The sequence below is a fragment of the Alnus glutinosa genome, chromosome 12 (genome assembly GCF_958979055.1).
Source record: "Alnus glutinosa chromosome 12, dhAlnGlut1.1, whole genome shotgun sequence".
NCBI lineage: Eukaryota > Viridiplantae > Streptophyta > Magnoliopsida > Fagales > Betulaceae > Alnus > Alnus glutinosa.
Window position 1 is genome coordinate 20,675,769 of NC_084897.1, and position 19,403 is coordinate 20,695,171.

The window sequence follows — 19,403 nt, forward strand, 5'->3', positions numbered from 1 at the left end:
CTTGTGTTATCTAATGTGGCATGGCAATCTGGCGTAGCATGCTGATGTGGCATCCAATTATGTTCCAACAAAATGTTATGGTTTGTGCATGTGACAGTAAATCCGACATAACTTTTACTACAAGCATTAAAATCATGCATATGGCCTCAATTGCAAAAGCTCTCTTCAGCACAAACTTCACGGACACCTACCTGGCTACCTACACTCGGTGCAAGTTGTTTTCAGACCCAAAATCCACCATTTTCTCCTCCAAAACTCTATTTTTAAGTTATTTATTTTACTATCTCCGAATCTCTGTTTTCCTTTAACTTTTATTTTTCTCGGGGATTACAAAAGGAGCCCATTTCCATCCATGTTTATTTGAAATTGAAAATGGTGACTACTTCGAAAAGCCAACCAAGAGAAGCTCAGATAAGCATGAAAGTACAGGCCAGTAACTGCAATATGACTATACTTTGTGGCAAAAAATTATACATTGACATTTTCCTATTACAAGAAGATGATTCTGATATGAATCAAAAAATTTTTTTGGCAATTAATAAAGAATATCACCTACGCGGTGGATAAACAAATCAGGAACCAAAATTAATCCAACTGTAAGCTACCTATCTTTAAATTGCGGTCTACTCAATCCTTTCATCCTTCTCCTTCGAATGCTAACAACTGGCATGTCCCCCCGAGCAGAGATACCCAACAGGTAGCAGCCGCATCTCTCTCACATTGGCTGGCATTGATAAATGTACTCCACCGGTCATTATGCAGACAAATGTCAAAAATTACCCTGAAAACTTGGCAATAACTAAGCTTATGGCTGTAAAAACAATATACAGACCAACAAGACAGAATCCCCAGAACCTAGGCACCCGGAATCTATACCAAATAATAACTAGTAGAGACCCCATCAGGCTCAATAGCAGGAAGACAAATGCAATCACGATACCCATGTGGAAATGGAGCTCATAAGCATTTGGATAAACATTGGCTGTTTGCATCACCAAAGCAGTTCCAAGCCCAACAAGCATGTTAAACATTGGCCCGGCAAAGCAGCCAGCCATGGCCATTGCTGGCTGACCTGCTTTGGCAACTGCCACATCAGCAACAAGATCCCCAACTGAGTTTCCCCATGCAAGTACAGTGAGTCCAAGGAGTGCTGGCGGCAATTCGAGAATTTCCCCAAGTGCTGCAAGGCAGTTCAGCAGTTCCCCAGCAATGGTGGATATCCAGAACACACTCATAACAAATGCTGTGATCAATACAGGCAATTGCTCAGTTTTTGGGGGCTCCTTTTCCACTATAAAGTGGAGGACCGCAAGAGAGGAGCTCGCCAGTAGGACTATAAACCAGAGAGGGAAATGAGTGTGTGGAAGGAGGAAAACAATCGGATGATCAAATGGCATGAATGTGTTGCAAGCACATAAAAGGACTAGGGGGCAAAGAGCGACATTGGCTGACGCGTAGACTCTGCTCCATTCTGAAGGTGCGGTTTGTGGAATTGTGATCTTTAAAAGAAACGAGACAGGAAGCTCCCATACTTTTGACATCTGCATATGAAAATTAAAGAGAAAATTAGGGCAATATCAACTGAAAAAAGCCACTTACAATTGATTTCTGCAGAGACAAAACAATGTGAACCTGAACATGAGTTTCATGGCATCCTCAAAGTACAGGGAGATTAGAAGAGTTCCAAACTGAGCATTTTCTTTTATCACCTTTTCTATTTCTTGTTTTGTTTGGGGATTTTTTTTTGAGGGATTGTCAGATAAGGGCAAGATGCATCATAATAATACAAACGAACTAGTCTTTTTTTTTTTTAACCTTCATCCTCAAAATCAAGAGGAAAATCTTCAATATAAAACTCAAACTCTGCTTGACCCTTCAAGAGAATTAGCTTTCAGAATTTATATCGCACCAGGCACCTCAACTGTATTTTGCCTCAAATCTTAAGTCCGAATTTGTGTCATTTCCATGACCATCATATATAGAGGATTCTACACTATCTTTCATGCTTTGGCTAAAGAGAATCACATATGCTCTTGCTCATATTCTCCTTGGTAAAAGAAGAACCTTATAAACAGAGGAAGAAGTAAACAAACAAACAACAACAACAGAAAGCTTTCCCCTTCAGATCCAAACTATCTGATTGTGGAAACAAAAAATGACTAGAACATCCAAAAACAAGGTGCTGGGGCAGTTAGCAGGGCTATTGCATAGTCAGTCTGCAAATTTTTTTAAGTTTGCTATCATTTGTTTGTAATAATTGAAACAGTTAACATAGACATCATTCCACCTCCTAACTAGTTATGATTTTTCAAGTACTGGGTTACCATGTAAACCTACAATTATTCGGATTTCATTACGAAAAACAAATCATAGTCTACACATGAGCATGACTAATAAATTAGGCCAACCTTCATAGTATCATATATTTAAATAAATCAGTAGACACATAGAAGTATAGAACACCAAATAACATCAAACAACTTTCGAACATTTTTTTCAAAAAAAAAAAAGAACGATTCTAGTCTCATACATACCATTCCAAGAGCTCGACAAAACCCGAAACCTGGCTTTACTTCCCCCGGATTTCCTGAAACCTCTCCTATCTCGCAGTCCACCGCAACAAAACCCCTCTCCACCTCACCTTCCCCAACCAAACCCACCTCAACCCCACCTTTCCCTCTCCCTCTCCCTTCAACCAATCCCAAGTCCATCCAAAACACAATCCCAACAAAAAACACATAAAACACAACAAACCCAACAGCCTGCCACAGAAAAATCTCCGCACTAAGGTAGACATAGAACAAAAACAACGCCGCAATCAAATAAAACAAGACGTCCCTCACAAACGGCACGGGATCCACCGAAAAGGGTGCGGCGTAGATTGCCACGAAACCAACAACAAGTGCAGAGACAAACGTGCCGGCGGAGAGTATTGCACCGAACCCAGTTCGAAACTGGCCTCCACGGAGAGCGGCAACTGATGCAAACACATCTGGAGCGCCATTGCCTAAGGCTAATAGAGTAACAGCACCAATAGATGGTGATAGATTTAGTTGGTTGGCTAGTTTGGTGGTCACTACGGAGAAGTGGTCCTGTGCGGTCTTGATGAGGATGTAGAAGAAAAGGAGGATGAGGAGGGAAAGGGAAAGGATAGAGAGAAATGGGTTTTGGCTGAAGAGGCAGGAGTAGTTGAGGAGGGCATTGGAGGTGGAGTTGGAGCAAGGAGATGGCGTTTTGGTGAGGAGGGATCTGTTGGGGATATGACGAAAAGGGAAGGGATTGGCTGGGGATTTGAGAAGAAAGAAGAGGAGTGAGGAGAGGAGGGAGAGAAAGAGTGCAATTGTTTTGAGGGAGTGGGGGAGAGAGAAGGCCATGCCATGGGATTCACATCAGCCCCTCCCCTTTGTCAAGCGCCACTGTCTCTCACTCTGTGTGCGTGTCTCTGAGTTGACTCAGTAACGAACCGAACCGTGATAAATTGGGCTTTTCAGTTTTCACAGCTTTCTGTGAGTCATTCCCTCACAGCTTTCTCCAACTTGACGCGTTTTTTGTGAGGCAAAAGGAAGGGGAGAAACCATCCAAAAAAAAAAAATTGATTCTTTTAAATAATTTAATATTGCTAGCATGTTCTATTCATTCCAAATCAAACCTTGGGCTAATTGTTATTACCATAATTTAATAACTATAAAGTAGTGCGCGTAAAAAGCAATTAATTACACGTAATTTTAAATATTTTTTTTGATGTGATAATAAAAATTATTTTTTTTTTATTTATTATTTTATTCTATAGTAATTTTTACGGACACCTTAACGAATAAACACTTAATAATGTGTATCACTCCTTGTATCATATTTTGTTGTGTTATGTTTAGAGGACTACTATTTAATACTTGTAACCATTTCGACTTATCTCGCAAGGAATAAAAAGGACAGTTCAAGAAAACTTACAACATTTGCAAATGAGCTTGTTTGGAAACAACTCTCACTTTTTTTCAATTTTTTTTTACTTTTCACAAAATAAGTCAAATAAAAAAAAAAAAAAAATTCACTTTTTATATCACATCAATAATTTTTTATTATTATTCAAATAAAAAAATTCACTACAAAACAAAACCTTTTTATTTTTCTATAAAACAATTTCAAACTCTTTTATACTTTATTTCACATCAATCATTGTTTACTATTATTTAAACAAATATTCCACCGGGACAACCATTTGCCAAACAAGCTAAAATGTAATTTCCATTTCAACAACGAAATCATATGGGGATATTGCATATAAAAGAAAAAGGCCTTTACACTAATATTTGGTCTTATTTACATGGACAAAACTTCAGAAGGGTACCAAAATTCTAATACCAACAAAAGACAAATTGGCTACCATCGAAGCTTTTTGAGTAACCACTTCTTCCGCGCTGTGACATCCATGGCCACGAACATCTTGGCCTTTCTCTCATCTTCTAAAAGTTCACAAGCCTCCAAAAAGAGCCCATCATCCATGTCTGGAACAGTTTGAAGTGCTGCAACAATGCATTCTATTGAGCTGTAATCCCTGTCCTCTTCACTACCCACAAATGCTTTCACTACACATGGCTTATCTTCAACTGCTTCCTGTATCTCCTCCTTGATGGTTCTTTGAACTTTTTGAGTGCATGCTGAGGTTGACACAGTTGCAGATTTCCGCTTTTTCCTCTTATGAGATATTTCAAACTCCCTTGCTGGAGATTGCATATCTCCAAAGATACCATCAATCCCCATCCCACAGGTATTATTATTGACTTCCATTTTTACTTCGAAACAACTTGATCTACCATTCTTACTTCCATTACCAAAAATCAAGCACAAATCACAGTAACCATCTAAGATCCTGTCTCTGTATGCAACTGAACCTGGATGCTCCTGCAAAATATCATTTTTAAGTGAAAGCCAATCAAATTATCCAGTTCAATGTTCAACTTCATGAAGATGGTATTAATATCATCTCATCAGGGGGAGGGAGGGAGGGAGAGGGAACAGAAAGAAGAAGACAAAATTTGTTTAACCTCTGTTTGTTTCGACGTAAAATGTTTAACCTCTGAAAATATTTTTCGTTGTTTGGGTTGTACAAAAAATGAGCAATGGCAGAAAACGTCCGGCAACTTTCGGCAACCTCCGGCGGTGGTCCGACAAAGTCCAGCAATTTATGAAAGAGAAGTTCAAACTTGAAAAATGGTTTACAGTTTTAAAAACACGCACATAGATATTTCCTTTGATAGATAAGAGAGGGCTCCCCCCTTGATCAGACTCTTAAGGGTTAGGTTACTACCTGCCTCTAGTGCTCCTTTATTTTTAATGGAATCAAAATAATAGAAACCATTTTATGGAAATAAAGCTTTCCTAGTCGACCGAAAATATTTTCAGTTTCACCACGATTTTTGATTGTACCATACACCGAAAAATAGGGAAAAAAATTTCCAAAAAGTATTGTAAGTTGAAACAAACGGAACCTAAGTGTGAGTTTGTGTACCATACTGTGGGGTGATCTTTAGTGATAACCAGAGAAAACGGAAAGGGAACACCCTTAGTCCTAGCAACATCACCAAAGAATAAAGAATTGCACCTTGATATAAGCTTCCCAAACTTCATCATCAGCTGTCACCATTTGGTAGCTTTCATCCCAAGCAAAGCCATTCAGATTAAGGAGATCCATGACATCCGTATACACTTTCATCAAGCTCAAATACCGATCTTGTAATACATCTTTGTCACAAAGAAGTCCGAATTTTTTATTGAATAATGCAACCATCCAAGTCCAAGCTTGCTCATTGTACGTATGACCAATCTTATTCCCTCTGTGCAACTGCTCTAACATAAGATCAATAAAATACTGATCCATTTGTCTTGTCCAGTCAATCTTCAGAGAATCACTATCAAAAGGGGATTGGTCCTCTTCATCTGCAACTTCAAAATAACTTTTCATTACATGAGAGAGTTTATTTTACAGCTACATCATACCAAAGACAAAATGAAATAATTACGTTGTTTCATTCTGTTCAATAAAATTTCAAACATTACCTGGAATGCATATATTTAACTGCTTTTATATGACACTTTCAGGAAAAAAAATAATGCAGTAATTAATATAATACTTATTACATTAACCATACTAGCAATAGTATAATACTTATTACATTAACCAATGCTAGTGCAGTTTTTGCATGGCCTTCCTATAATTATGCATGTCTACCTATAGTTAGTGTGCAAATACGAGAGACGCACCAATATTTACTCCCAGCTTATAGTCCTCAGCATCCATAGTGTGATTTGAGTAATTTTGCCTTTTGCCAAAGTTGCCATTCCCGTATATCAAAAATAAATCATTGATATTCGGAAGAGTTCTATTACGGTATGTTCGTGCGTCAGGGTGTTCCTGCAAAAACTATCTGTAAGCCAATGAGACCAAAAAGAATTTTATGCAATAGGAATTCAAAAGAAAGGAGCACCTTGAGATAAGTATCCCAGAGATCATCTTCAGCAGTTATCATTTGCTGCATTTCATCCCAAGCAAATCCACTCTGGTCAAGTAGAGTTTTCATATCATTGAATCGCTTTCTCAAATTCATAAAACGACTTTTCAGGACATCTTTGTCATGGTGAGACCCAAATTCAGCCCTAAACTTTGCAACCATATCGCTCCAGGCTAGTTTGTCAAATTTATGATCAACCATACTTCTGTCGCGAATTTGCTCTAACATTAGATCAACAAAATATCGGTCCATCAACGGTGTCCAATCAGTTCTCCAGTGATTGCTATTGTTAAGTCTGGGGCCTTCAGAAAATTCTAAAACAATGTAAATATGGGGAAAAGTAATCTCTATTTACTGATTAGAAAAGAAAAGAAAAGGCTTATTTTGACTGATGAATTTTTTTTCCTTGGCCTGAAGGCAGGTGAGTTTCAAGAAAGGTTTTATACACCTCTCTCTTGACAAAATCATATTGTAAACAATGCAATATAAAGTATCACACATACATTCGAACACATCGAATGCCTAAAACTAATTGCTCTTTGACTACAGTCCAATATTGAGAACTTGAGAAGGGGGTGGGGGCAAAAAAAAAAAAAAAAGGAGAGATCCAGCGGATTGCTTGTCAAAAACAAAGTCTCACCAACACCATTACAGCCAAAATCCCGACCTGCTTGGTTACACCCTCCATCAGAAGCTGGATTTCCATAAATCAAGCACAAATCATTGTAATTTGGCTTTGACTTGGTTCTGTATGATTTTGCATCTGGGTTTTCCTACCCATACATGGAAGTGTCAGCCAAATATAATTGAAACTGACATATAAGACTAAGATAAGTTGACAATGCACCTTTAAATAAGCATCCCAAACATCATCAAAAGCTGTGACCATTTGCTGTGTTTCATCCCATGAAAACCCTCTGTGGTCAAGAAGATTTTTCATATCATAGTACTGCTTTTCCAAACTTCTATAATGACTCTTCAGAAAATCTTTGTCATGTTGTAAAGTGAATCTTTCCTTGAACAACATAAGCATATCTATACATGCTTGATTGTTGAAAATGAGATCGATCTTCTTCCCCTTGCGCACTTCCTCTAGCATAACATCAATGAGATAACGGTCCATTGAGGGTGTCCAGTCTGTTCTTGAACAATCACTGTCTTCACAGCCTTGGATGTCCTCTCCTTTCACAAACCAGAGATTTTGTAAATTAATGCAAAAAGAAACATGTATTTCAGAAATGATATGTTCAATATTAGCAACTGATAATTCCTTCTTTTTTTAATCAAATGCTGGGGTTCCACTCTCCTTTTAGCCAGAGTTACACAAATCAGAATAGTCTAGCCTGGTCAACAACGCCTTTAAATAAAGTAAAAATATTTGGTTTGAGAATTATATGGGTTCTGGGACATCAGAACTGGGATAGCAATCAACATAAAAGATAATGAAACTGAAAGACAACTGTTCCTGTAGGTTAAGAACAAAATGGAAACAAGAAGCACACAAGACCATTCTTAAATGATTTGGGAAGTATTAAACTGCTGAAACAAGAAACATACCAATCATCAAATCTCGGTCTTCACTGTCAAGGTCTGCACTGCATGCCGAAACGCTGTATCTTCCATTAGAAACTTCTTCACCATATATAACACATAATTTGTGATAGCTTGGGACGGATTTATTTCTATACGAAAGAGCATCAGGATGCACCTGCATATATTATACATAAGCCACATAATAAAACAAAAAAAAAATATCTAAAAGATACAAGAATGTGTAGATGGCCACTCACCTTGGTATACGAATCCCAGACATAATCCTCAGCAATTACCATTTCTCCTGTTTCATCCCAAGAAAACCCACTCTGTTCAAGAAGAACCTTGATGTCATTATATTGCTGCCTCAAATATTTGTATCTATTCTTCAGAGGATCTTTGTCATAGCGAGTTCCAAATTTTGCATTGAACAATCTGACCATTTCAATCCAAGCTTCAGCTACAAATCCATGACCAATTTTATTCCCTCTAAGCACCTGGTCTTGTAACAATTCAATGAGGTAACGATCCATTGGTGATGTCCAGCTCATTTTCAGACATTCATTACCAGCAGAGGAATGCTCCCTCCTTTCTTCACCTACAGGGATGATAAAACTGATTTACAGGGATAACTTATTCATTCAACAAAATATTTATGAGTTTTGAACATAAATTATGCTAGAAGCACATGCTTATCATCATTGACTTAATGTAATTCATCTAATTTCACAACATTAACTGATAGCATTGCTCTTGGCACATAACAATGCTTACACCTCAATAACTCTCTGGTGCCAAGGGAAAATTTAAAGAAACTATTAACATAACTAGCAATCTCACGCATCTTGACAACTGGTCATGCTTGCAGCCATGCAATGGACAAACTAAAACCTTAAAATCCAATTTCCATTAAAGGAAATCACACATTAATAGGAAAATATAACTGTTATACGGCATACCTTTCTCTCCAATTAAACTTGTGTCTAATAAAATTCCAGTTTTATGAATTTTAAATCCCTACTGGGCACCACACCATTATCCAAAGTGCTAATCCTGACAATCTATAAAATTCCAATTGGAGACATAAAGATGAACCGCAGCACTCTTATTTTGATGAGCAAATAATAATTTTATTAAGAAATTGAAGAGGAGCATCCATAGGAATACAGGTTTTACACGGTAAAGGTCCTCCAACAAATTACACTAAAAAAAATGAAACTTACCAGTCTTAATCTGTATGATGTCATCTTCAAAGTTTTTCCCTCGCTGCAAATGACTACAATGCCCATTGCTGACTCCATTTCCAAATATCAATTCCAAATCTCTGTAGTTCAGTAAGGTCTTCTTCCTATATTGACGTGCATCTGGGTGTGCCTACATCAGCGACTGTAAGTGTAAAGTAAGGTAAAAATGAATTCCAATAACTTAATGGATACATTAGCATACCTTGATGTAATTATCCCAGACATAACTGTCTGCTGCTATTTTTTGTTGCTTTTCATCCCAAGAAAATCCTTTTACCTCAAGCAGACTCTTCATATCAGTATAGTACCTTAATAATTTCTTATAACGGTGTTTTAAGAAACTTTTGTTGTATGTAGAACCAAATTTTCCATTGAACAAGGTGAGCATATCTTGCCATGCTTGTTTTTTGAATGTATTACGGACCTTATTGCCTTTTCTAAGTTGGGCCAGCATAAGCTTGACAAAGCAACGGTCCATGGCTAGCGTCCAATCTTTATTTGAATGCTCTTTACTTGCAGGGACAAGGTTATTCATTCCAACACCTACAACAACTAAGTAATCAGTAAAAGTAGTTTTCATTCATTAAGAACAGATGATACTTCTTGAAATTCACATTACTATAAAGCTAACAGAGATACATACATACATACATACATACATATATATATAATAAAACCCAGTTTTACTGCATTTAGTTCTTAGTTAGTTAATGAAAAAAGAAATGAAATAAAATACATTCACTTTCAGAAAAATAAACCATCAGGAGTGGTCTGATCACTTTTTCACAAAGCCGAGCACCTTGTTCTCATTTTTTGCCACGTCTTTCTTTTCATCCGTTTTTTTTTTTTTTGGGGGGGGGGGGGGGGGGGGCGGGAAAGTTGGTTGCTTATGACTCTTTCTTGTTTTATGCATACTCTATAACAACAACAACAACAACAAATGAATAAATAAATAATTAGATCTTTGCATTAGCAAATTAATCACTAGCCAAAATAGGCTCAATATAAGCACAATACCAATAGGATACATTTCATCGCCAATGACAAAAGCAACATTTCTGCAGATCCATGACAGGACATAAAAACACACCAATATTCACTGCTTGAATGTCATCATCAAAGTCTACATCATGACTTGATCGGCTGTATCTTCCATCTGCTGCCGTGTGTGCATATATCAAGCACAAATCATTGAAGTTCATCAAGGCTTTATTTCTGTAGGACTGTGCCTCCGGATGAGCCTGCATCTATACTATGTCAATTAACTTTCCCCCCAAAGGTAGAGATCAAAAGAACACATGAACAAAAAAAGCAATGCACCTTGATGTAGGCATCCCAAACAGGATGACAGGCTACGACCATTTGCTTAGTATCATCCCAAGAGAATCCATTCTGATCAAGAAGATTCTTTATATCGTTGAATTGTGTCCACAAATTAGTATAATGACTTTTCAAGACCTTTTCGTCATATGGAGATCCAAAATATGCATTGAACATTGTCAGCATATCAGTCCAAGCTTGTTTGTTGAATGTATGGCCCATCCTATTCCCCCTATGTACTTGATCTAACAGAAGATCAATAAAATAGCGTTCCATTTCTGGTGTCCAATTTGTCCTTGTACGATCGCTGCTTGTAGGCATTTGGGTGCCCATTCCTTCCCCTACAACATTGAGAATATCATTCTAACAATAGTGCCCTTTAATTGTGCTTCCTCAATCCACTGAGGATGATTCAAATCTAGTCTTCAGTAACACAGACAAATACACGCTTAAAATATCACCTAAAGCGCATGAGCAGTGTTTGCACGCTATTTTGGCGTGTTTAACATTTCAAAAGTCATAACACTACAATTTAGACTATAACTAGTGATCAAACGAAGAAAATACGCTGATATATACTAAAATTGTAATACTTCACTTAATATGCCATTTGGGGGGGGGGGGTGGGTCTCAGAAGATGAAAACCCAGAGGAAAATTCACAAAGCTTTGTGCACTGTTTTGTTTATCTACTGCTAAATTAGCATTTATACAATCGCAAAATAACAACTCAAACTCAAAACAGTGAGAAAAATGAAGCTAATAGAGAGAACACATACAATATGAGCTCCAACTCTACATTTGTCGCCCGAAAGAAAAGAAAGGAAAGGGAGAATGTTCAATTCTGTGCAGCACTGTTTTCGGGTTTCTATTAAGTAAAAATCCCAGCTCAAGTTTTGTTCAAGTTTAGCTTCCAAGTGCATCACAAAGATGATAATTCAAAGTTTTAGTTCCTTTCGCCGTTTCCTACACTTTCTCAGTAACCAAACAGAACATAAGCTAATCTCATAATTCAATTATAACCACCATACATGCACAGAGAGAGAGAGAGATTAGGGTTTGGTACCTTTGATTTGTCTGAAGGAGAAAGAGAAAAGCGAAGAGTGTGCGCGAGGGAAAAGCCTTCGGGGCGGAGTCTGGTTTTACGGGTCTCCGTGGAGCAGCTGGAGCTTACGGTAGAGAACGCTGTAGGATGCCGTTTGGATCTGTTGAGTGCCACACTCTCCTCTGCGAATGGGATATCCTCCACCGGTTCAGGAATATATCAGCACTTCAATTTCAGGAAGAATCGGGGCGTTAACATGCAATAACCAACCCCCGGCACAATAAAAAAATTTGAGATATCATGTTTTGTTATTTTAAGACATAATTTTTTTGATTATTTTGCCTATTTTTAGCTAGTTTTAGGATTTTTTTTTTCTAAAAATTAAAAGTTACAACATAAGTAAAAATAGTTAGAAATTGTGTATTGTCATACTATTATTGGCGGTGATGTGGCACTCTGACAGTTTTCACTAAAATTTCAAATGAAAATTCTGGGTAAGGGCTTATTTGCCCTTTATGCTTACCATAGAAAGTTTTTAAGCCACTTTTTAACTATAGGGACCTTATAGCAAACTAGTGTAACCATATATATTAATTTTGCATTTTTTTTCGTATATTTGAAGGCCTAAATAACAAATTTAAGTGACACATTTTTACATTTAAATAAATTTTACTTTTAATTTGTATAGTATATTTTTTTTATTTAAAAATAATGAGTAATATTACATTTTACACCCAACTCCAACTAGACTGATGTGGTAGTGTCCATTAATCCTTACAAAAAGAAAAATACCAAGGGCTGATGGTGCCACTTGTGAGATAAGATTGGGGTGAGAGTATAGTATTTATTATTTAGCATTTCTAAAAGATTATTCTTCACACTTTTTTATGCAAAATTACTAATTATATTTTTATATTCAAGTTTTTCTAAATATCTGATTTTCAATTGATAACATTGTTAATCCAATTAATCTTTCTTCTGTTATTGTCTATCTTATACGATGGGATTTTATCAATTTTGATTTTGAGACAAAAGAAATTGTTATACTACTCCAAGGGAAGATATACTTTTAAGACAAGAATCGACCATATCCCCTATTTTGAGGTTAATATTATAACAACCATATGGTGTGTAAAATTCTTTAGGATTTATGTTAAGAAGTTTTTTTGCACCCCTTGTTGTCTTCTTTTCATATTAGATCGCTATCATATCCTTGTTCTCTTATATCGTTAATATCAAGTTCAAGATTTTTTATTGTATTTATAATTTAATTAAAAATACATTTTCCAGTAGTTCATATACTTTTAGAAATCCTACAAAATGCTCATTTATTTTTATTTGACTTGTTGAAATATCAACATATGGTAGAGATATTTGTTATTGATGACTTACACCAGGAGTAAATAAAGTATAATTGAAAAATATTTTTCTTTTTTAATTTTTAAATAATATTATTTATAATTTCAATTGCCAGCAAATATATGGATTTAATTTGTATATCATGTCGAAGATAATGATTATAGATTTCACCATCTTGAATACATCGAATATGTTATTACATTACTGAATCAAATTCTGCAATCGTTTCAAATTGACTTAAAAAAATCTCATTATTTTTTCTGTAGATTTTTTCATTTTTTTTCTCATCAGAATGCCAAATTATTTTTACCTGGATTCTTTACTACATCAATAATTATCAATAATACTCTTTTCCAGTGATCTTTCTTTTTGTTAAATTGTTCTTAGACAGTTTTATCAATTGTTTTATTCTACAACAATCTTATTTCTAAATAAACTCAAGCATTCATGTTAGTAATATGCTCATTAACTGGGGCATTGTATTATTTCCATCTTTCAACTGATAACCATTTTTTAATCACAATTCATAAAAATTATTCTACAAGCTCTACAAAGAATTCCAATGGGCATCTGAGAAATTAGAAATCGCATAGAGAAGCACACATTGGCTAGTGATTGTGAGGCCATATTCTTGATCGGAAAGGATAAAAGCCTTCGTCATGTTCTCAATCTCTATCTATCCATGGGATAGAATGGCAAAGACTTAAAAGTTATGTTTGGTCGTGTTGAGATATGAGTATAAAACTAAGTATGTCAACCATAACTCGACCTATTTAATTAAACATGTCAAATCCTTAAACTCAGGCCCTCTAAGTTTGTATTAAATTCGTGTCGGATTCGTAAGCCATGAAAAAATTATCTACCATTATGTTGCATATCGGGTTTAGGTCGAATCGAAGTTTAGGTATAAAACTATATGAATCAATCCTAACCCGACACAGCCGGCCATAGTTTTAAGTTTTAGAAAAGCCTATAGAAATAAACGTGTTCATGGGATTCTTATCTGCTTTGCTAAATTTTTAGTTCATTCTAAATGTTGTAAGTTTCATATATGCTCTCAAGATTTTGGCAGATGGACAAGTCTCTCCAGTAACCGAGGTTCGCATGTATGCCTTGTGAGAGAATGGAGCAAACAAATCCTCCAAGGAAAGAGCAAGAAACTGATTACTGGCAACAATATTTTGTGAGTCTAAAATTCCAAGCAATAATTCATTTCCTCCAATTCTAAAACATGCAACTTTGCCTGCTTCTCCGCTACTAATTCAGCTGACCTTTTACAGCCTCATACAAAAAGGCTAAAGTTACAGCAACATACACAAAGACACTCATCTATATTCCTCTGGCAAGCGGTATCCAGGCAAGACAATTTGGTCAGCAAACATCTTGCCAGTCTTGGGCATGACATGCCAATGCAATGTTAGGTTAAATTCTTTACCACGGAGATTGCTTCCCTGCTCAGAGAGAGGGGAAAAAAAAAGTATTAATTTTCTTTCAAGCCAAGAAACGGCTAAAGTAGGCTTGAAAATGAAAAGTATTAAGAACACAACATGAAGGTGGCATACTTGATCAATGAAACGATACTTGTTTGAGGTATGAATCCAAAACTTTGCATGCTCTTTAGAAGGAATAATGCCATCCCAAAGGGAAATCTGCAAAATGACGTGTCAAAAACAATTCAATTGATAAACACGATATTTGTGCAGTAAAAACCTGGATTATGAAACACTAGCACATAAATATGTGATGGGGAAAGACAAAAGACCAACAATTTCAAAGTGAAAATTTATAACATAGATCTTTCAGTACAAGATATGGAGATACTTCAAAATATGAAATGCACCAAATGCCTATTGCTTACCTGATTTAACGCATTTTTAGGGGTTTCATACTCAGCAGCTAAGAATACAAAAACCTGCAAAAATGTAGCCAATTAAAAATCTCAGCTTTAAACTTGAAGCTTTAAAAGAATAATAGCCTGGAAATTCAGTAAAAAGTAGAATATAATTATGCATCCCACTTATATGAGTTAGTTTGCTGTTTTTTACTTGGAGCTTTAAGAAATTCATGGGACACTAACACGAGTGCAGCAAAACAGTGGGAAAGACATAAATATGAAAAAGTCTCTGTACAATCTAAATCCTCTAGTTAGAGCTGCATGTTTATACTTCAGAATGAGCAACCATCGAGAGTACTCCTGTCAAGGTGGACGAATAATTAATGTTTAATAGGCCTCATCCATTCTCTCCTTTTTCAAATTACTTTGCAAAAAATTCAGAATGAGCATGCAAGCAATTTTAAGAATTCGAAAAACTTTCCATACAGTTAAATCAATCTTTGACATATAGTCAAGGGGCAGCTAAACTGGTGGAACTCAATCCTCTTAGCCCGAGCCTCATATTCGTACTTTAGATATTAGCATCATTTGTCAAAATCATTTCAATCGTCATTTCAAAGAACTCTCTTTTGTACACAAATACAACTAAAAGGAACCAGTAAAACATGACTAAGAATCATCGCCAAAGTGAAACACAAGTATTTGTCAAATGGTTAACCTGCTTTGTATTCCACGTAAACAATGATTGTAAGTCAGCTGATACATTCAATGTCATGCTGACCTGCACAAAATGGAAGACTCGTTACTTCAGATAGAACAGGTGATTATAGGAGTTTTATGTGGAATTATAACATGTTTAATATAAACAAAACAGAATATTAATAATGCAGTAAGAATTTAAAAATAAAATAACAAAAAACTAATGAGCAGGAAGAGAAGAAATGGGACAAACAGAGCAGTGGATCATTGTCTAACCCTACTAACCAATTTTGTCAGCTCTGGATTATTCCAGATACATAGACTAAATTTCTCAACCAAAGGGTCATCTACTTTAGAAGACATCTAGCTTTAAAAATTTAGAGCTCCTGACCTCCTGCCCTAATCAATCACTTCAGATAGAAGGATCTGTTGCAAACAGAAATATGTCAAAAGTATCCACCAGCTTAATTAAAATCATTTACCTAAATATGACATGTTGATAACCTCCGCCAACATTAATAGTTAGTCTCAGTATGTGAGCATCAAACAGACTAACAAAGGATTGACAAGAAGCTTCAAACAATATAGGTTAAAGACAATTTCTCTCATGAAGTCAAATAGCTTAAAGTAGATCTCATTAGTGAAGAAAAACCTCAGATGTATTGAGTAGCGGTCAAGAAGGAAAGGTGCTATCTGATCTTCTCACTTAAAAGGCCAACAGTAGCTACTTCAAGACTGACCAAGACATCATAAGCCTAATAAGCAGCAAAAGAATATCATCCCTTCTAAAATCCTTCAAAAGGCTTACTAACCTCCTTCCTTCTGCAAGATCAAACTTTGCTCCCTAAATCTAGTGGGTTTTTTGCTTTCAAATCTTATCGGAAAAGATTTGTTCCTAGCACTTTCCAGTAAATCTGTTTAGATTAATGGTCATCAGAAGCATCCCCAAATGTGAAATCCCTAGAAAGTTGCTAACAGATAAGTCAACTATGATGACTTAACATTTGCTTCAATACTAAATGATAGGAGAAACAGCAGATCACGTCATCCTTTGCTGAAAGGTGGTTTATATTATGTACTCTCTGATTTGGTCTACCTAACTGTGATACTGCATGTAGAGATGTTCTAAGTCTATGGCATCCTCCTTCGAAGGTATGGCAGCCTCCAAGATGGGTTGCTCTATAAACCCTCAATACTTGATGAGTAATGCTGCGTACTACACCCCATCCCACTACGTGGCATTGCCATTCCATCATTGATTTTTTTTTCTTTTTTCTTTTAACAAGAGATGATCTAAGAGTGGACTAGCAGTGCCTTGTAAGCATAATGAGATAGTGAGGAGATGAGGGTACCGTATGTAGTATTACTCTTTTTGTAAACATGCTATGTACCCACACAAAGATGAATAATATTCGTACTAGAAACTACATTTTCATTCCACCATTATCCCATAATGCTAACGTGGAAATCCCAACCAATTTTTTGGATAATTTCTTTTCTTTTCTTTTTTTTAAAAAAAGCCAAGAGTTGGTCAAGACTACAAATTATTGTACAACAAAAATGTGGTATATAACATTACCGTTCATACAAACATGTAGTATCCTCTACCGATCAAGAGAATAAGCCCCAGAGAGACCATCTTTTGAACAATTTCGCAAATAAAATGAATAGTACCATAAGACTGAATTCACATAAATACTACTCTAATCAATTCACACACATACGACTCAAATCCTAGCATAGCAGAACAAATCCGACACATAATGGATAAAATTATCCAAAAAAATAAATATGACGAAAAGTAACAGTGATCAAAAACTGTAATTCACAAAACCCATCAAAATAGTTATAAAAAAACAAAAAAACAAAACCCATCAAAATCTATAGCGTATCACAAGTTTGTCGCTTTATTCCAAAATTAACCACAAATAAGTAAAAACAACCCGAATCTGACTAAACCCGTCAATGTACGAGCCATAATTCACACAAATTAAAACATTAAGTCATAAATATATACAGAAAACCCCCCACAAAATACAAAACAAAAATTACCTCGTCGTTCCCATTGGGTTGCTTCTGGAACCAATTAATGTTCAACACCTACAAACCAAAAGAAACAAATCAGGTAAGTGAATCATAGATCTACCAAAAACATAATAAAAAATTAAAAACTTTAAAAAAAAAATTAAGGAAAAGAAAGGGAGAGGGACCTGAACACGGGCAGAGGGAGAGGGGTGGTTGAAGTTGTCGGAGACGGAGGCCATGGCGCACATGAGGGCGAGGATCGTCACCGCGAAGGTCAGCAAAGCGTTGGCTCTGTACCCAAAAGAATGCATTTTTGTTTCCTTCTTCTCTTTTTCTGGGTCTTTTTGGGTTTTGGGTTTCTCTCTTTGCTTTTGTTTTGCTTCTTCTGCTTCGGCTGGTTCTTGGGTTCGGCCGGGAGAGAAAAGGGTAATCGGGAGGAAGGATGTGCCATTGGGATGTGTTCTATTTTGCCTTTTATGTCAATGAAGCGATGGTGTGTCCAGTGGGAGTAAAAGGGTTCCATGCTGTTATTGGACAGGACACGTACTGTGGACCCACTATACGTGCTACGTGCTGATGTGGCTTTTTTAATTTTCTAATTTTATTTCATCGTTATTAACTTATTATTATTTTGCCCTCTTATATTATTTTAGAATCTGTTTGAATTTACGATATTAAAATAACGATTTAAAAATATGCAATATAAAAATGTAGGGAAGTGTTTAACAAAATTACAGTTTACTCCTTAAAATTGTAATTTTAGCCTTTAAAATTGTGTGTTTTTTTAAAAATATCATATTGAATGCAATTTGAAAATGCAGATTTTAAGTATTTTTAAATTGTAATTTTTTTAAAAATGCAATTTCAAACTATTCATTTTTTGCAATTTGGTTTAAAATCGAACTTTTTGTTTACGAAATTACAATGCCAAACGCACCCTTAATAAAAAAGGATATATTTTCATTTTGTGGCTAATGTCTATTGCTACCTATGCCTAGATCTTGAATAAATGAAAGTTTTATTGATGAGGGCTGATAGACAGGGGACGGTCTTGTCACCCTCTTTTTCTTAAAAAAATTATTTTTTATTATCAATGGGGTGCTGGGGGACGGTTTATCGTCCCCCATCAATCATTTTCCTTTGTTGATAAGATCTTTTCAATTGTAGCCAATATCTTTTTATTACGAATAATTCCAACAATTCGAGAAAAAGAGGCATTCAGGATGGTGCGATTTGTTTTTTTTTTTTTCCTTCTTTACCGCTTTTAGTCTTCAGAGAAAGATTCATTATCTGGGAGAGAAAGAAAAAAAAATTAGGAAAAAGTACACATCTTTTAAAACTATCACATCATTGTTTGATGTGCCCTTCAAACTATAAATTGTGTCAATGTTTTTTCTTAAACTACTAAAAAATGTCAATGTCCCCCTAATAACAAAAATGCCCATCATAAAATTATTAAAATAAAATAAAAACTAAAAAAGTTATTAAAAAAATATAAAATAACAAAAATTTATTCTAAAAAAAAAAACTGTTTTTTCTTTTTTTAAAAAAAAAAAAATCAGTCTTTTCGTTTTATTTTTAATTTAATAAAAAACTAGTTTTTTTCTTGTTTGTTTTGGTTTTTTTTTTTCAAAAAAAAAATAATTTTCAGTTATTTTTTCGTTTGCTTTTTTAAAAAATAAAAAATCTTTCTTCTTCGTTTTTTATTTTATTTTTTTTTAAACAATTTTTTAGTTTTTAATTTTTAATTTTTTAGTTTTAGTTTGTTTTTTTTTTTTTTGAATTTATAAGAACATTTTTGTCTTATTAAAAAAAAAATTAGGGTCATTTTTGTTTTTTT

At 35.3% G+C, this 19,403-nt stretch overlaps 3 protein-coding genes across 8 annotated transcripts; all 3 read right to left on the reverse strand.

Moving 5' to 3' along the window:
• Positions 1 to 434: 434 nt before the first annotated feature.
• On the reverse strand, positions 435 to 3,546 carry LOC133852144 (cation/calcium exchanger 5). Its single transcript, XM_062288826.1, has 2 exons — positions 2,535 to 3,546; positions 435 to 1,541 (listed from the first exon to the last, which is right to left on the reverse strand). The coding sequence occupies exons 1-2, from the start codon at positions 3,372 to 3,374 to the stop codon at positions 777 to 779; spliced, it is 1,605 nt and encodes a 534-aa protein (XP_062144810.1). The 5' UTR covers positions 3,375 to 3,546; the 3' UTR covers positions 435 to 776.
• Positions 3,547 to 4,215: 669 nt separating this feature from the next.
• LOC133851750 (uncharacterized) lies at positions 4,216 to 11,856 on the reverse strand. Of its 6 annotated transcripts, XM_062288308.1 has the most exons (14): positions 11,668 to 11,853; positions 11,381 to 11,567; positions 10,604 to 10,944; positions 10,374 to 10,530; positions 9,486 to 9,826; positions 9,263 to 9,413; positions 8,297 to 8,637; positions 8,064 to 8,214; positions 7,354 to 7,688; positions 7,147 to 7,279; positions 6,483 to 6,808; positions 6,259 to 6,409; positions 5,600 to 5,934; positions 4,240 to 4,899 (listed from the first exon to the last, which is right to left on the reverse strand). In XM_062288308.1, exons 3-14 carry the CDS (start codon positions 10,934 to 10,936, stop codon positions 4,378 to 4,380), a joined length of 3,276 nt encoding a protein of 1,091 aa, XP_062144292.1. In that variant the 5' UTR covers positions 10,937 to 10,944; positions 11,381 to 11,567; positions 11,668 to 11,853; the 3' UTR covers positions 4,240 to 4,377. The 6 variants fall into 6 exon arrangements, with proteins under 6 accessions (XP_062144295.1, XP_062144292.1, XP_062144296.1 ...); XM_062288311.1 differs by lacking the exon at positions 11,381 to 11,567 and having other exon boundaries at positions 4,216 to 4,899; positions 6,483 to 6,820; positions 7,174 to 7,279; positions 11,668 to 11,854; XM_062288312.1 differs by lacking the exon at positions 11,381 to 11,567 and having other exon boundaries at positions 7,174 to 7,279; positions 11,668 to 11,854.
• Positions 11,857 to 14,142: 2,286 nt separating this feature from the next.
• LOC133883111 (signal peptidase complex subunit 3B) lies at positions 14,143 to 18,021 on the reverse strand. Its single transcript, XM_062322323.1, has 6 exons — positions 17,749 to 18,021; positions 17,591 to 17,638; positions 15,558 to 15,620; positions 14,864 to 14,917; positions 14,568 to 14,654; positions 14,143 to 14,456 (listed from the first exon to the last, which is right to left on the reverse strand). Exons 1-6 carry the CDS (start codon positions 17,872 to 17,874, stop codon positions 14,331 to 14,333), a joined length of 504 nt encoding a protein of 167 aa, XP_062178307.1. The 5' UTR covers positions 17,875 to 18,021; the 3' UTR covers positions 14,143 to 14,330.
• Positions 18,022 to 19,403: the final 1,382 nt, after the last annotated feature.

Excerpts from the sequence above, each read along its gene's own strand:
- LOC133851750 (XM_062288307.1), bottom strand. The coding sequence starts at position 10,936 with ATGGGCACCCAAATGCCTACAAGCAGCGATCGTACAAGGACAAATTGG. Across the intron at positions 9,827-10,373 it reads CATTCAAGCAGTGAATATTG|GTGTTGGAATGAATAACCTT; the intron begins GTGTGTTTTTAT and ends TAGTTGTTGTAG. Across the intron at positions 4,900-5,599 it reads TTTGGGAAGCTTATATCAAG|GAGCATCCAGGTTCAGTTGC; the intron begins GTGCAATTCTTT and ends GATATTTTGCAG.
- LOC133852144 (XM_062288826.1), bottom strand. The coding sequence starts at position 3,374 with ATGGCCTTCTCTCTCCCCCACTCCCTCAAAACAATTGCACTCTTTCTC. Across the intron at positions 1,542-2,534 it reads TTTGTCGAGCTCTTGGAATG|ATGTCAAAAGTATGGGAGCT; the intron begins GTATGTATGAGA and ends TTTCATATGCAG.
- LOC133883111 (XM_062322323.1), bottom strand. The coding sequence starts at position 17,874 with ATGCATTCTTTTGGGTACAGAGCCAACGCTTTGCTGACCTTCGCGGTG. Across the intron at positions 17,639-17,748 it reads CTCCCTCTGCCCGTGTTCAG|GTGTTGAACATTAATTGGTT; the intron begins GTCCCTCTCCCT and ends TTTGGTTTGTAG. Across the intron at positions 15,621-17,590 it reads AACCCAATGGGAACGACGAG|GTCAGCATGACATTGAATGT; the intron begins GTAATTTTTGTT and ends CATTTTGTGCAG.